Below are 18,194 nucleotides of genomic sequence, written 5' to 3' on the forward strand. Positions count from 1 at the left end.
AAAATCATTGCTCCCCCAGATAGGATCTATGGCTTCTTGGTCCTATAAGGGACCCCTTTGCAGTGTAACCACAGGACAATAACCACACTGTTTGCATTTCTCTTTTTGGTCTTGGTGACCACCCTGGCTAGACTGGCTGCACTCCCCAGTTGGCAAACACTGGCCAGTCTTGCATCATAGCCAGTGCTTACCACTATATATTTTTGGTCTGCCCTACATCCACAGCCTTTTCTGATCTATGAAGTTACTGTCAACACACTGGGAGGTATTATTTATCTTCCTCCCAAGGTTTTGGGTGACAAAGAATCATCCCTAGGAAAAATACCACTAGGAAGGTTGCCCCTTAAGAAACAATAAAGCTCTTTCTCAGTGTTCCCTTTTAAGCTTCCCATTAGCTTCTCTGACTGACAGGAATTAAAGCCTCAGATCTGCACACACCACACGCTTTATAATAACTGAAGAACAACCTACCAGCACTTCAGAAATTCTCCATGCTCTTGAGGTGCCTGGGTGGCTCAGTCGGTTAAGCGTCTGACTTTGGCTCAGGTCATGGTCTCATGGCGCGTGAGTTCGAACCCTGTGTCAGGCTCTGTGCTGACAGCTCAGAGCCTGGACCCTGCTTCCGGTGTTGTGTCTCCCTCTGTCTCTGCCCCTCCCCCACAGGCACTCTGTCTCTCTATCTCAAAAGGAAATAAACATAAAAAAAAAAAAGAAAGAAATTATCCATGTTCCTTCTGTTCCATGTTCTGAAGGGACTAGGAGAGACTATAGAGCAGACTCTCTGAAACAAGGACATCTAACACGACGCCAACCTTCCTAGGGAAGAGGAATGAACATTAGCTGCATAACAGATGCTGAACTGCAGTGGCATGGTCATTCACTCAAACACCAAGGCTCATGGCTATCTCAACTGCAAAATTGAGCTTGGAGGTGGTGAAGGTTTGTGATAAAGCTAAAATAAGACGGAATGAAGAGTTGGAGTAAGCACACTGTGATGCAAAAGACTCAAAATCTCATTTTCCAAATAAAGTAGAGGTTTGTCTCTTGCTCACATAACAGTCCAAGGAGGAGAGTCCCAGTTGGCTATACAGAGTCATTCAGGAACTCAAGCTGAAGGCCTTATGATCCTCTCCCAAGATCTCTCTGTGAAGACACATGCCTGATACGGCTCATAGACCTGGCACGGGGGGTGGCACACATCACTTCTGTTCAGGTTCCTTTAGCTAGAAGTTAATCACATGGCCACAGCTACCAGGGAGGCATTTTACCTGGACAGCCACGTATACTGTGGAAGGCTTGGACAACTGGCTCCCAGCCTCTTTCACAGGGATTAACCATCACTGGGTGCCTAGCATGTACCAAGTATGCTATCAGGTGCTTTAAATACCCTCTTTCAAAGTTAGGTGTGGTAGGTCATACGGTTTTAATTTTATAGCAAAGTAAACTGAGGTTCAGAAGATTGAAGTGACAGCCTAGCAAACCATTATCATCTTCCTCCTCAACATGGCAGTTATTAATTATTTACTATGTTTCAGGTGCTTTCAATGCATCAAAACATTGTCTTTTATTGGCTTATTGTGGTGAGGCAGAATGGACTCCCGCCCCCACACGGCCCTCCCCCCCCCCGCCCCAGACCACAATCCTTGGAATGCGTGAATATGTTATGTCACCTGGCAAAAGTGACTGGGAAGGTGTAATTAAGGTTCAGGACCTTAAAATAAGGAGATTATTCTGGATTATCTAGATGGGATGACTATAATTACATGAGCCCTTAAAAGCAGAGCATTTTCTCTGGCTGGAGTCAGAGAGATTTAGCATAAGTGGAAGTCAGAGAGATTTCAAGTCTAAGAAGAATTTGATGAGCCATTGCTGGTTATGAAATGCAGGGGGCTCTGTGCATGGGCCTAAGAGAGATCTTCAGAAACTAAGAGGCCAACAGCCAGTACAGAAATGAGACCTTATCCTATAACCTCAAGAAACTGAATTCTGCCAACAACCTGATTAAACTTGAAAGTGGATTTTCCCCCAGAGCCTCCAGAAAGGAACACAGCCTGACACTTTTGAGTTCAGTCTTGAGAGACCCTTGACAGAAAAATCCAGGTGAGCCATGCTGTGCCTGGACTCCTTGACCCACAGAAACTGTGAGATGATAATGAGTGTTTTCTTTAAGCCACTGAGAAATGTGTGGTTATTTGTAACAGCAGCAATAGAAAACTAATGTGCTTCTCTAAATCTTTGAAGGTAAATGTTCTTATTTGAACTTTATGCATTGTCTTTTTCCCTAAGATATGCATCTTTCCATATGTTGAAATATCTTGTAAGATGTATGTAGTGCTATGTAAATAAAAGATAGGTTTAGTCATATTAGAAGTAACATTTATTTCAAAAATGTAAGTAGATTTTATTAGTCAGTGACCAAAATAGATACTGAAATACAGCAGACATAAAAGTGGCTTTGTCTGGATTTTGTTTTTAAATCTAAAAGAAAAATAAGAGAGAGCTGTGATGTTGTTAATTATGCCTTTTTAAATAAATGAAACAGGGCCATTTTTGTTTGTAGAAATAATTAAGAGTTCCATTTTGGTTCTGTGACTTTGAGACAATGTTAAAGTGGAGTAGAGGTGGACAGTCTAATCCATCTTTCGTTTTCTAAGAGACTGTATTGCTCTATCGGTCTGACATATGGATGAATGGCTTTTCCCTGCCCAAGAATTCTCTGATTACACACACACACACACATACACACGCGCGCGCGCATGCGCGAGGGAAGCAAAGAAATATGTGACAGTTTGAGATTTCATGAGGATAAACCTACCTTGAAGAAGAGAATTTACATGTGAAAAATTCTAATGTTGATATTTTATGACAACACATCTTTGAAAAGAATCCATAGGAAAGAGCTACTTCCTCTGTCTGTAGAATTTTCCTAGCCTTTGCCCTTTAAGGAATTAGAAGTTGACGCTGATATTCCTAATGTCCGCTGGGGATAATATTTTCAATTTCTTAGATATTCTTTTTCTAAACACTAGGCCCGGTTTCAGGCTGTTACAGATCACTGAACAGTTTGTAGTTAGATTCTTTCAGTGAAAGCCCACCTGGATGTCAGTGATTATTGTCTTGCTTTGGTTTCTCTGCATGTTCCTTAGTCTCCATGCCTGAAAATCAGTCTTTCTGGTGATTTCTGTGAAAGACAAAAAGAAATGCAGGTAATGGCAAAAGTCTCTTTACTTTTCTACAGTTTATAACTGCAATGTTTAAGAGGATTACAGTGACAATAGGCAACAAAGAAAAGCAACAGGCATGGGATGCTCATTTCAAAGACATGGGGAGTTCTGTTACATTTATGCCTTCATCTGGATGTCGCCACTGGATTTAACGTTTTCTTTTTCTCTTATCCCAATAGGAATACTATGACAAAGGAGATTACATTATTAGAGAGGGCGAGGAAGGAAGTACCTTCTTCATTTTAGCAAAAGGAAAGGTAAATATGAATTAAAGCTTACTTAAAGTAAATCATGGAAGTCTTTTTACATTAGTTTGCCCTGCACCACAGCACTGGAAAGTCTCTGCATTGAACAGGTAAAGGAACTTCTGCTCAGAAGAGTTCCTTGGGGTTTGGTCTTAGCCTTGGGTTTGGGGGCACAGGAGAGCTGTTCTGGGTTCTGGCTGAGACAGTAACTTCTTAGTGACCTTAGGCAGGTCCCTTGACTTTCATTGTGTTTAAAATGACTAGATTCTTTCTCAGATCCCTTTTGTCTGTGATTCCCAATCAAATCAATGATCCAGGATCAGGGCTGGAAATTTTTTCCATCCAGCAGGGGTGACAAGCAGCAGGTGGAGGAGAATGAACTTGTCAGTGGAGGACAGCAATGGCTGGGCATAAAGCTGTAGAGAGGGCTCGGAACTTCAGTTCATATACCATAGCTCAAGTTGGTTTGGGTGTTGATGAAAAATTTATGCTAGTATATGCAGTAGATTTTTCTCTTCACTTAAACTGTGAGTGGATAACATGTTGCTAGTTGTTGCTATGTTGACTCTTTACAATGTTGCTCAGAGATAAAAGGCATTTGTGAAATACTGAAAAAAAGAGTGAAACCTTGAGCACCTGCATCCATAACTTGTCCAGTTTTTACAAGTATTCTTTCTTCCATGGAAGTGTTTATCATCAGGCACTGCCCTTTGTAAACTGGTTGGTTGTCGAACCTTGAACTGGGCCCCCAGTGAAAGAAAAAAAAATAACAAAATGGTTTCAAACCTCAGAAACTCTTCAACACTCAGAACATTTTTTTTTATCATTCCTCTTCCACCTGGACCCGATGCTTTCAGAATTTCTAATCAACAGGAAGCAACCCTTGTGATTATGTTGAATTGGCATAAGACTAGCCACAAACAAGGAATATTGAAGTTTTTGTTTGGTTCTGCCGTGGGACTTCTTAAACCTTCCTGGGCCATGGATCACAGTGAGACACCCATAACAGTTATGACCCTTCTCCATATCCACATTTTACATCTAGGTTTAGGGGGTAAAACAGAGGATTCAACAAATCAGTCATGGACACTAGATTCAGAATTCCTGACACTTAGCCTTATTCTTGATTAGTTTGTCAACTCTTTGGCTTTTTGCCATAATAAAAGTTCCCACAGGAACATTAGGATTTGCTTTGAATATTCCTAGGAAGGAATTGCTAGATTCACATAAAATTTTTTTAACTTTGGGAGGTGGGATTTGAATGGAGAATCTTTCTCTTACAGATGGGGAGTCATTTGGTCATGTTAAGTCACAGGATTTCTCAGTCCCTCCAAGTGAATTGCCTGTAGTAAGATCGTCCTAAGTGCTGCAAAGTTAGAGCAAAGGCTCTTCTATTTCCTTCTTTCAGTCAAGTTTATATAGATTTGGAGGGTCTGGTTGAATGAATATGTGCTCAGATTTTCTTTTTTTTCCCCCTTCTCTTTATCTTTTTAATTGTTTAACATCATGTAGGTAAAAGTCACCCAGAGCACAGAGGGCCACGATCAGCCACAACTGATAAAAACACTGCAGAAAGGAGAATACTTTGGAGAAAAAGCTCTAATCAGGTGAATCCACAAAGTCTATACCATACTTAAATAATTCTTTTGTTGTTTTGCATGTGTAATTACTCATTCAGAGTTGTCAAATTGAGCTGCCAAATTAATGTCAGCAAATATCCAGGAATTAAGAAAAAAAATAAATTGAATTCTGAAAAAATTCATTCTCATGCAGGAAATAAGTACACTAACTGCACAGAAAAGAAATGGGAAAGGCTTAAATTTGCTAGTGAAAATAAAATTGGTATCCTATTCGAATCTTTAGTTTAAAAGAGAGTCACAGAGGGGTGCCTGGGTGGCTCAGTTGGTTAAGTGTCCAATTTTAGGCTCAGGTCGTGATCTCATGGTTTGTGAGTTTGAGCCTCATGTTGGGGTCTGTGCTGACAACTTGGAGCCTGGAACCTGCTTTGGATTCTGTGTCTTTGTCTCTCTGTGCCCTTCCCCTGCTCACGTTCTGTCTCTGTGTCTCTCAAGAATAAAAATTAAAAAAAGTTAAAAATTTAGTCAGAGAGATTAAAGACATGAGAATTACAATTTTTTTAAGAATGAATTTTTATATTTCCAAGGTTTGAAATGTTGCTGTTCCCCCTTTAAAAATTATCAAATAATAACTTTCCATGTTTTTTGTGCTTTTAAATTATTATGTTAAAAGCAATATTTTCTTAAGGATTTTTATCAGCTCATTTTGCAAGTTTCAGAAACAATCAAAATAGTGTGTAGGAAACTTCTACCTGACCCTTAGGCTTTTGGAAGTATGAGTTTATCTACTGTTGATCTAACTTATGGAAGAAATATTTATAAAGATAAATCAAATGTCTCAGGAGATGCTATATAATTCCTGGAATTCAGAAAACAACTTCAAGTCTAAAAACACCACATTTAAAAAATATATAAATTGGGGCGCCTGGGTGGCGCAGTCGGTTAAGCGTCCGACTTCAGCCAGGTCACGATCTCGCGGTCCGTGAGTTCGAGCCCCGCGTCGGGCTCTGGGCTGATGGCTCAGAGCCTGGAGCCTGTTTCCCATTCTGTGTCTCCCTCTCTCTCTGCCCCTCCCCCATTCATGCTCTGTCTCTCTCTGTCCCAAAATAAATAAATGTTGAAAAAAAAAATTTTTTTAAATAAATAAATAAATAAATAAATAAATAAATAAAATATAAATCACTTTGTAAAAGATCAAATTAGAGTTTTGAGCAATACTGTTTGGAGTTACATATGTTTTTAAATTAATACTTGAAATTAGTTAAGACATCCCTTAAACTTTATATTATTCCTAAATGGTTGTTATTTCAAATGTATGCTTATAGAAAATGAGTATTATTTCTGTTCATTTTCTTCCTTTTTAATTTTTGTCATGAAGTCCTAGTTCTGCTGATTTGTTTGTCATGATAATATTAAGTACAGAGCAAAGAAAACATGTTCATAAATTACTACAAGACAAATTTGATTATTTAAAAATTATAAAGCTCTTATTTTCAAAGGAAAAACACATAAACTTAGTAAGTTAAATTATGACTACTTTGTAAACATTTTAAAAATGGAATTTAAATGCAAGTAAAATTTTTTCTTTCTCGTTTTCTAGCTAGTAATTAACTTGTTTCAATAACATGGAAATTGTCCTTTGTAAAATTTTTTTGTTTGTGACTAAATACAGATACATTCATGTAATATAATTATGTAATTTTATTATTCAAAACTTCAGTGTATTTGTTTTTAACATTACTAGATTACTTTTTTTCATACCTCCCAGCGAAACAATTAAAGTTTGAAAGTGCAGAGAACTTTATAAATGTACTACAGAGTCAAAATAGCTGTTGAAAGGAAGTATATTGTCTGATTTTGCCGGATCTGCAGTGATTTACTCTGTATGTCACAGCTAGCCAACTACAGTGTTTTCCACTGAGAAACAGGGGAATTCATATTTACTACAGATACCCAACTCCCTAGGCATTTGAAAGCATAAAGCTAAATTCAGTGAACAGGAGCACTGAATACAAATGCTTCTACGTTTTTGTGCATTTTTATGCTATCAGTTTTTAGGGCCACTAACTGTGGCTCTATATTCCTTATATTCTGTATATTTCCATGACTTGACATTAAATAGTCCCAGGAGTTCTTTCAGCATTTTATGTACAACAGTAAATCCATGGCACTTACACAGTTATTATGAAAGAAACATGTGTATTTATAAACACCTAATATTTATAAAGTGTTTGCAGAGAATATTCCTAGTCATTCTTGACACTCACAAGTGAAAGGGAGGCCGCATCATTCCTTTTTTTGAACTCACAAATCAAATTGGCTCATATCCAAGATCATATGTGTATGTATACGTACATATATATGTACACGTGTATATGTATATGTACATATATGTATATATGTGTATATAGATAGATAAATAGATAGATATAGATGTCTCCACACATACACATTGAGTAGCGACTGCTCAGCTCCCAACTCAAAAGCTCATCAACCCGGAATGTTTTTGCTGATGTCTTCTGGCAAGGACCCTGTAGACATGTCAGGAGCTGTGTGTTATGTCAGAAGGACTCTGGATGTCACCTATGTGAATAGGGGACTTCTTTGGAATGAGAGATGGGCTACCAAAGTTTTCCTGTCCTATCACCAAAGGAAGATGAAGGAACTGTATATACTTTGTGGTTTACATGTTTGATGAAGTCACTTAGAGCAGGCCCAATATGTTTGTTCCTCCCAGTTACCTTAAATGAATCTCACAGCACTGGGTACCATATGGGGGTACCATTTTTCAGTGTCTTATTTTGTAACTAGTAGAGGGAGGAAACTCATATAAATAAAGGTCTCTAAAGAAATACTTTACCTAATGCTTGGCCTATGGTATTCACTAGGTAATTAAATTTGCCGTCACTAGATCATATGCTGTAATTCATTGAATCTAGGATATCAATTTTGAGAGGCACCATTATATAATGTACCTCTGAGAAAGAAAGACAATGCTATTGATTACACTATGATTCATCATCAATTATAGGACATGCTCTGATTTCAGAGATTCTAGTGAAAAATGTACATCTTAGGCTTTATGCAATTAAAGTATTTTAGTGTTTACTTAATCATTGGGTGATACGGCACTAAAACCACTTTCTTTGGGTTTTATTCTTCTTTTAAGTTTATTTATTTTGAGAGAGGGTGAGAGAGAGAGAGAGAGAGAGAGAGAGCCAGTTGGGGGAGGGGCAGAGAGAGAGACTCTCAAGCAGGCTCCCTGCTGTCAGCATGGATTCTGATGTGGGGCTGGATGCAGGGCTGGAACTCATGAACCCTGAGATCATGACCTGAGTCGAAATGAAGAGTTGGACACTCAACCAACTGAGCCACTGGTTGCCCCTGGGTTTTATTCTTGATTGGCTTTTTTATTGTATATTGATTACTTGAATATTTTTCCAATAAATTTGTTTGATTAGTTAATTTCAGGTTTTGGCTGCTTATTAATTAGCAATTCCCATTTGATCAGAAGAGAGTTATTTTATTTTGCTGACACAAAGCACAGAATGAGATTCCATCTGCATTTGTAGTCACCAATTCCTCTCTATTCCTGGTGCAATTTGCCTTCTCTGAATTCCTTATTGAGATAACCTTTATTGGGACACATTTCAAATGCTTTTTTGGAAGGGGGTGGAGTATGTTATGATTAAAAAAAGCAGTCTTTGGAAGGTTTAAATGATGGTGTTTCATAAAAAAAGTAGCAGATCCTCTAATAAAAATGGATGTGTAATTTCTAACCGTAGAAAATTGACTTTCTTGGTTTTGTCTGCAGTGAGGATGTCAGATCAGCTAACATCATCGCCGAAGAAAATGATGTCGCCTGCCTGGTTATAGATCGAGAGTGAGTATGCGGATACTGTCTGGGAAGGCAAGCTATTGCCACCTTTGAAGACTTGGCCTTCTGTTACTCCGAGGGCCCATCTGTCTTCTCATTCATCAGCACTTAGAAATGCTGGCCAATCCTCAGCTGCGAGTATATTCTATTAAAATTCATGGGGAGGAACTGGGCCTTCTGATCTGAATCTGTCTGTGGCAGTGGCAGATGCTGGCAGGCTAAATATTTTGTGTGCAAAGTTTGTACATAAATATCAGCAATAGACCGATTTAAATTCTGCATCTTCCAGAGAAATAAGCTTATTAGTACTCTTATAGATTTTCTCCCATACGATATAGTGAACCATTCCATAATTTATTTCTAAAATGCTGTAAGCAGTCAAAAAAATTTTTTTGAACAAAGCCTCTGTCTCGGACATGATGTAAAATACTCATTATTAGCTATACATATATTTCCAGAGAAGGTTTAATTTAACATTTGCAGTAACTTGCAAGTGACGGGTGTTAATATTAATTTCTAAATGTCTCAGGTTATTTTTCAGAAAAAAGTCTTGCTTTGTGTCCTTCACTCACTTCAGATCATATTTGAATCTGGCCCTTTGAATCTCTCACTAATGAGTTGAATATTGATCAGTTATCCAGATATCATAAAAGGAAATGCAAATATACCAAAGCTAGGCTGTTGTCTAAGAAAACTCATAGTAAAGGGCACGTGGGTGGCTCAGTGGGTTGGGCTTCAGACTTTGGCTTAAGTCATGATCTCCCAGTTTGTGGGTTCGAGCCCCACATCGGGCTCTGTGCTGACAGCTCAGAGCCTGGAGCCTGCTTCCAATTCTGTGTATCCTCTCTCTCTGCCCCTACCCCGCTCTTGCTTAGTCTCTCTCTCTCTCTCTCTCTCTCTCTCTCTCAAAAATAAATAAACATAAAAGAAATTAAAAAAAGAAAACTCATAGTAAAGTCAAAGAAATAGGGTATACCCATATGAAATATTAGCAAAAAATAGTAAAATGAAGAAGTATCACAAGGGAGTATGTAGTTGATTGAACATAACATTCATTGAATCAGGGGTTTAGAACTGTAATGAACTTTAGAACACTTTTTAAAATGTTTATTTATTTTTGAGAGAAAGAGAGCAAGGGAGGGGCAGAGAGGGAAGGAGACGGATGTCCCCAAGTGGGCTCTGTGCTGAAAGCTGAGAGCCTGATGCGGGGCTCGAACTCACGAAACCGTGAGATCATGACCTGAGACATAGCAGACACTTAACTGACGGAGCCACCCCGGTGCCCCAGAACTTTAGAACATTTAAAAAAATCTTTTTATTGTGTAAAATTTCACACATATTAAAAAGCAGACAGGATGGTATTATGAACCCCATAATGCAAGTCCAGAAATTATCAATGAATGCCTTATCTGGATCCCTTTGCCACCCTCTCTCTGCCCTCTCCATACTATTTTCAAACAAATTGCCACCATAAAATGATTTCATCTATAAACTTTAGCAGCATTTCTAAAGGATAAATGTTATTTATAAGGCATGACCACAATAACATTAACATACCTAAAAAGTTAGCAATATTCCTTTTTTATTTATTATTTTTAAACGAGGCACAATCAACACATATTTAGGTGTACAACATAGTGCTTGAATATATGTATATATTGCAAAATGATCACCACAGTAAGTCTAGTTAACATCCATCACCACAGATAAAACAATAATCCTTAATATCACTGAATTATTTTAATCTCTGTTTTATGGATAAGAAAAGAAGTCCCAGATCGGTAAAGGGTTGCCCAAGTGATGCTGTCCTGTGTTGGACCAGGAGCTACTGACCGGTGTCCTGACTTCCTTTCGGAGTTCTTTCCACTGTGCCATTTGGCTCCCATAGCATGTATTCAGAAAGAGGGGAAATCACAATGTGGTAAAGTGGGCAAGGTTTAATTTTGTTAAGTGTGGACATGGGGCTTAAAAATTAATAGGCAAATAGGAAATATAGAAGTCACTCCAGGTGAAGTAAAACTTAAAAACGAAGGCATAGGGCTAGAAAGTGCACAATAGGTTCAGATAAAGGTAATCTTTGGATGCCAGCTCAGAAATGGAAAATACATGAGTACGGTATGGTCCTGATAATGCATTGCTTCGTATATGAGTTCATTAAAAATATATGCATGCACTGAATAGCATTAGCTGTGTGGTAGAATCTTATAAATTGCTCTGAAATGCTAGGACTAAAAATACGAGAGAAAGGAATAATTCCTTTCCTTTTTCTTCATTGTAATCACACAAGCAAATGTTTATACAATGTCTCATATATTCATAATCCCTGAAAAGGATGCAATTATTTTATAGAGTTAATATATTATTTGGAAGTTTATCATTTTAAAATGTTCAACTTACATGTTGATTCTCTAATAAACAAAGTATTGTATTAGGCTCGATGAGACTTAAAAAGTTACATGCATTTCTTCTATCAGTGAGAGAAGCTGAGTATCAGCTGTAACTGGGTTGACCTACATCCTGGATTTCCTGGACAGTTCTGGTTGGCCCAGCGTATTTGTTATTGGCACCACCTTTCAGTCAGAAAAGTATTCAGTCTGAATCGAAAATGATACGATCCTGGTAGCTATGACTAGTAGACTAAGTTAAGATCCCATGATAATTATCCCATAGTACCTTATCTACACTTATATCATCATTCACATTTTATTGAATTGCTTTATTTAACATCTGTCATCTCACTGTTCTATAAACTTCATGAGTCCGGAAACACTGACTTGTTCACTGCTGTTACAGTGCCAGCAAATGACATAGTCCTTGGCAGACGGCAAGTGCTCCACATGTTGGCTGAATAAAGGACACCATCCTTGCAATGAAATACAGTGACTGAAAGCCTTTGGCTCTTTATTTCTTCTTTCCTAATGCGTTCTTTCAAAAATGCTTAGAATGAATACACTGCAAGGAGGAGAGTTCAAGTTTTCCTATTTTTAGGTATAATGAAATGTGCGAAATGGCAGTATCTCTAAATACGTGGAAAGTGTTATTTGTGACATCTTCATCATTCTTTGGTTGTTGGGAAAGATCTCAAGGAGCTGATTATGTCAGAATGAACCATCAGTACCATCAAAATGATTATTGGCTGTTTGTCACAGCTAGAATGTTGTAGCTGTTTACATTTACTTTAACTCTAAGTTGTGGAGAATTTCTTGGAGCCTGTGACACCAGTATCAACTATCTTTAAAAGAACCAGATTTGTTTACGATACTTTAATTAGTTTAACAGCAAGCAAAATAATGGTGATGTATAGAATAAATAAAAGCAAAACAAAGTGAGGTGCCTGGGTGGCTCGGTCGGTTGAATGTCTGACTTCGGCTCAGGTTGTGATATCACGAACCACGAGATTGAGCCCTGCATCAGGTTCTGTGCTGACAGCTCAGAGCCTGGAGCCTGCTTCAGATTCTGTGTCTCCCTCTCTCTGCCCCTCCCCTGCTCACGCTCTCTCTCTCTCTCTCTCTGTCTCTATCTCTCTCTCAAGAGTAAACATTAATTTTTTTTAAAAAAGCAAAACAAAGTACAAGAAGTATTTCCTTTTTGCTTGCAAATTTCACCCGTTGGATATTTGAAATTTCGTGGCAGTGCTCTTTGTTTCTCACTATTCTATCAGTCCATGGAGCAGGATAGAAAAGAGTGGAGAGTAGATCTGAAAAGAAAAATGGAAAATACCAGCACAGTATATAAGATATACTTAATCATGTGAATGTATATTGGGGTCAGTTCAACATGGGGAGAGGTCTTCAGGGCTAGGAAAGCAACAAATGGCAAGAGTACAGTAATGAGATGGCTCTGGTTTATTAGTTTTAGTTGTTTTGCGGTAAATTCTCATTCCTCTAATTTTTTATGCCCAAGTGCTTAAGATTTACCAAGAAGATTAAAGCGTAGTTTCTAGAAGGATACTATATTGCAGTAGGCAAGAGAAGCACCCTAAAAAGTCACAAATCAAGGTAGATTGTCAAGTGTAAGGGCGGAAAAACATTGAAAAGATAATCGAGAAAATATATTTCACTGGTGAGGAAGGGGATTCTTTATTTTTCACGTGCAGTGCTTTGTATGAGTTCCCGCAGACAGTTTGGTGGGGATGGGGAAAGTAGATGGGGCAAGGTCAAGTCTGATCTGTGAAGGGCGAGAGAAGGCAAGGGAAGATATTGGCGGGGCCTCAGAAAACTACCAAGATAAAGTAAAACATGTAGATTTAATTATGAAGGGATGTGAAATGAGGAGCATTATCGAGGGAAAAGAAAAGATAAATTTTTTCCTTGATATTTAAAATAAATAGCTTAATTTGATGAAGCAAAGTTAGGAAAATCTGCAATCCATGTAACCTGTTGACTCAGTAAACAGATTATGTAGACTACTTCCTGTCCACTGTCCTCTGGGGGGAAAAAATTGCTGGTAAACCTGAACCACAAGACAGAAAACTCCAGAAATGTTTTCTCTTTTTTTTGTTTTCATAAACTCACAGGATAAATTATATAACTTCTCCATTTATGGCAACTTTAATGTAATATAAATTATTGAAATTATTGAGAAACCATTTACAAAGCCATGAATAACCATACAAATGGTCTTTTATGAGCTTGAGAAAATGTCAGGTTACAATAGTAACTGTTTATTTTATTCACTTAGGACATTCAACCAAACAGTCGGGACTTTTGAAGAACTCCAAAAATACCTTGAAGGGTATGTGGCAAACCTAAACCGTGATGATGAGAAAAGACATGCAAAGTAAGTGGAGGAACATTTTCCTAAGCCTCATAGGACTTCCAGCAGTAGATGAAAGAGCACGGGAGTGTGATTCGCCATGTACTAATAACTTTCTGTGTGCCATCACTAGAAAATTTGGGGGAGTTCTTTTAAATTGATCTTTTACAAAGAGGATGCTACTTACCACTACGAGTGTAGATATTATTTTAGTCTGCAAGTAGTCAGCTTTGAGTAGTAATGTTAGGGAGACATTTCCTGATAGGCGGCCTGGGATGGGAGTCTATGTCTGATGACTTAGCTCAAAAGGAGATTAATTCAGAAATGGAAATGGAAACCACACAAGAATGCCAACGGACTAGTGTAAGCCATTCATTCTGATTCCAGGTAGACAGGTGGGGTAGCATCAGAATTATTTCAGAATATAAGGGAGTTATTGCCCAGGGGTGTGTGTGTGTGTGTGTGTGTGTGTGTGTGTGTGTGTGTGTGCACTGGAAGGAGTTGGGTAATAATAATAGTAATAATAACAATAATAATGATATGGTAATATTGATGAAGAATTTTGTGCTTAATAGAAAAACTACTTTGTAAAATTAAAATTTGAAAATCCTTTACATTTTATAGAGTAAATACTTAAGAATATATTCACTTAAGAAGCTGGAGTCAAAAGTTCTAGAAAACTAACATTTGAAATAAATGAGAACATTTAATCAGAACCTCAGAATTTTTTTGCTATGTGGTGTTTTTTTGTTTCTGTTTTTGTTTTGTTTTGTTTTTGTTTGTTTTTTTTCTGGCAAGGAATGTATTTGCAGTTTTTATGTCAAAGGCCTTTTGCAGTAAGAACAATTTATGAATACATAATCCAGAGCAGTAAACCTTAATTAAAAGAGAAAAATGAGTATTTCCAAATAATGATACTTAGCTACAAAGTAGGGAATGTATTTTTCATGTTTGACTAAGCAGTTATTCTGGTTCATCCATGGAAAGCTTCGAAACCTGACAAAAATAGCAAAACACAGCAAAGGTTCTCAGCGTGGCATTCTCTTGTATGTGTAGCAAAGGAATGGCTCACTGGTTTTATTTCCTCTCATTGATTCTTCAGAAACAACAACAACAACAACAACAACAACAACAGATTTATTGAGATATACTTTAAATACTACACAATTCAGCTCTTTTTACCTCTCATTGATTCAGTTTGACATTTGTCTATTAATGTGTGTGTGTGTGTGTGTGTGTGTGTGCGTGTGCAAGTTTTTTGTTTGTATGTTCTATTGTTTTTCTCCCCAGACATAACTGAATCTGATCCTCTACAAGTTGAGACGGCTTTTGTAGCAAGCATGGGTAGTAATTACTGGCAGAAATAATACTATTGTTAAGAGTGGGATTTAGGTGTGGCATGACCCTGGCCTGACTAAAGGAGTGTATGCAAAGTTTTGCTTTTCTTATGCAGGAGATCCATGTCTAACTGGAAGCTGTCCAAAGCACTCTCTCTGGAGATGATTCAGCTGAAGGAGAAGGTGGCCAGATTTTCCTCATCATCCCCATTCCAGAACCTTGAGATTATTGCAACACTGGGCGTTGGTGGGTTCGGAAGAGTTGAGCTTGTAAGGGGTTTACGTTTCAAGCATCTGAGAGAAGCCTTTTGACTTTTTTTGTTTTATATTCCAGGGTATCTTGGAGGAATATATGAATTGTTATTGCTATCTTAAATGTTGCTTTGAGCTGAAATTGAGAAAGTAATTTTTCACTCTGTGTGTTGTATAGTAGCAGGTCTGTGCTAATAAGTAACTTGTAATCATATAGGTCATATTTCAAGCTTCTTGCATCACATCCTTTTGTGATTTTTTTTCTTGATTATAATTTTTGGAGAATGTACCAAGTAAGCATTCCCAGAGGCTATAAAACATTAAAAATGTATTTTCTAACAGCAAAATGTACACACACACACACACACACACACACACACACACACACTTATGACCCGTTAACTATATACTAAAGAAAAGAAGAATGTGTCCAGGGGAAGTGCTATAGAAATAAAATCTTTAATATTGTAGTTTACACAACTCTACCGCCATGTCTGTATTTGGCTTTGATTATCTTATTTTGGGATTGCTCAAGATTTTCCATCAGAAAAGAAGAAAAGAAGATGAATTTAAAGAAATACTTAAAGAGCAGCCTTCTGTAGTGGTGATCAGGACACCTGGGAACTTATCCTGATTTGGGCTGTATTTTCCACATCACCACCTCTCTGAGCTTTATAACTGGCTTCCAAGGAGTAACAGAGTGGTATTGTCAGATCAGGTGCTCTGAGGAAACTGTAGAATGGAGATCTGTGACCTTACTGGGTACAGATGGCTCTGAACCCTTGGCAATTACCAAGTCCTTCTTCGTCCAGCAGATTTTTCACGATTCACTGTACATTAACCTCCGGGAACCAGGCTGACGCCTTCATCTGCTGGATGGCCCTAGACATGAGCAGATCTGAAATGCTGCCAGGAGACCTGGACAGTACGCTTCATACCCAGTCAGTACTTCCTCTCTGATGGGTGAGGGGGAAAGAAACTATTTCTTAATAAGCCAAAGAATATTTGGCTTTTTTTTTTATGCCATACGGAGAGACAAGGGCACTATCCATCTGCAGTGGTATTTTTCACCGAAGATCCTGGCAAAAGGATTGAGTTAACAATCCTGAGATCTGTTTCTTTTTTAATATAGTTAGATGATAATAATTGAAACAATAATTCCAATAATTGAATAACCCGATAGCAAGCAATAGTTGAAACAATAATTCCACCACCGATTTAAAAGTCCTAGGCAGCACCAGCGGCAAATGTGTGCAAAGTATGGGGTGCAGCCATTTCTGCGCAGTTTCATTTCTTGTCAAATATAGTCTGCTTATGGAGTCTTAAGCCTATCTGAATAAACATCTCTTAAATTTTTTTTATTTCCTTTCAAGGGAAAATTTTGTTTGTCCATCTAAAGCAGCAGGCTTCAAAAGAACTCCCTGCACCGATGGAAATGTTCTATCCCTCTGCTATCCGGAGGGTAGTGACTAGCTGGATGTGGCTGGCAAGCTTTTGAAATGTGCCTAGTGCAACTGAGGAACTGGATTTCTAGTTTTAATTAATTTTACATTAAATAACCCCATGCGACTACTTGCTGTTGTATTGGATAGCACAGATACGGGTTTTGATTGAATACGTTTTGTTTGGAAAACCAAAGTGAATCTTCAGACAGAACAATTCTTGGCAGTTCTGGTCAACGTTTTTTAGATCACACACTCAAAAGTGAATAGATTTCTAACCATTAAATCTAAGTAGAGGGTTTTTTTTTCTTGTGTTAATGCAAAGATTTTAGGGCCATGTTCCAGATACGTGAACTCTTCTGGAAATTACAATGAAAGGGAAGGGTATACACCTGAATAAAACTTAGTGCCCCGAGGGATGAGTGGTTGAAAGGTCACATACCATTTAAATATGAAAGAATTTTAACTCTCACTGGTTACTATTGTTTTATATAGACGTTAGAAATCTTTCCTACTAAGTTAGTTTTGACGGATCTTTCTCTTTTTACTTAGGTTAAAGTGAAAAATGAGAATGTGGCTTTTGCTATGAAGTGTATAAGGAAGAAGCACATCGTTGACACTAAGCAACAGGAGCACGTTTACTCAGAAAAGAGGATTCTAGAAGAGTTGTGTTCTCCCTTCATCGTGAAGTAAGTGAGCATTTGGCCCCCGGAATTTGGACTGTAGGCTCTTTTGAATGTTTTCACGCAAGAGAACAGAAGAGGGAGAGAAGACCCCACTCTGAATTCTCCATCCCTGTCACAGCAACAACACACAAAATGTTAGAACTTTGAGGTTTGGAGTCAGGAGTTTGGATTTTTTTATTCTTAAGTAAATCTCAGGAAAATTGTGTGTGTGTGTGTGTGTGTGTGTGTGTGTGTGTGTGTGTGAATATAAAATTATTGTGGAATAATTTCAACTGATTATTTAATCCATACCTACGGCAGAACTTAGGAAGCAAAGAATTCACATGAAGCCCTCAGAGGACATGCTGTTGCTGAATTTCTGCAAGAGGTGGCATTTGGGCAAATGGAGGCTGCCAGTGAGCAACAGAGCGCAGTCCTAGCAATGCCTGGATGCTGAAAGATCCATCTCTTAATAGTCACTGTTCTTTCTGTGGTTATGCCCAGAGTTTAGAGGAGATATTTTATTCTAGACCCCAGCTCTCTTTACTTGTGATTCATCAGTTGGTGGTGTAGGCCAGTCAAGACATTTATTTTCATACATGTCCTGACCTCAGAGTGTAGCTTTAGTGATTCCTGGGTGATATAAAGTGCCCCTATAACGAATAGAATTTGTTTTTTGATCAAATGTCTTGAGAGAATCTTCCTGCCTACCCGTATTCCCACACCCATTTTCTTTCAAGACAAAAAGGTTTGAACCCAGGCAATGCTGGCAATAGAGTCATCCAATTATTTATGTTAACTATGTTTCCAGAATGCCCCT

The 18,194-nt window shown here is 38.0% G+C and overlaps 1 protein-coding gene across 4 annotated transcripts in view; it reads left to right on the forward strand.

The window, feature by feature from the left end:
• Positions 1–18,194, forward strand: part of PRKG2 (protein kinase cGMP-dependent 2) — a 105,099-nt gene that overhangs the window by 47,628 nt on the left and 39,277 nt on the right. For 2 of the 4 annotated variants that reach the window (XM_040480139.1, XM_040480145.1), the window contains exons 7-12: positions 3,404–3,481; positions 4,982–5,076; positions 8,861–8,929; positions 13,604–13,702; positions 15,132–15,285; positions 17,262–17,398. In XM_040480139.1, the coding sequence (XP_040336073.1) occupies positions 3,404–3,481; positions 4,982–5,076; positions 8,861–8,929; positions 13,604–13,702; positions 15,132–15,285; positions 17,262–17,398 (632 nt within the window). Of the gene's footprint in view, positions 1–3,403; positions 3,482–4,981; positions 5,077–8,860; positions 8,930–13,603; positions 13,703–15,131; positions 15,286–17,261; positions 17,399–18,194 lie in introns of those variants that run through there. The other 2 variants (XM_040480155.1, XM_040480161.1) reach the window with 2 other exon arrangements.

The sequence above is a fragment of the Herpailurus yagouaroundi genome, unplaced genomic scaffold (genome assembly GCF_014898765.1).
Source record: "Herpailurus yagouaroundi ecotype Mexico unplaced genomic scaffold, PumYag 28, whole genome shotgun sequence".
Classification (NCBI taxonomy): Eukaryota; Metazoa; Chordata; class Mammalia; order Carnivora; family Felidae; genus Herpailurus; species Herpailurus yagouaroundi.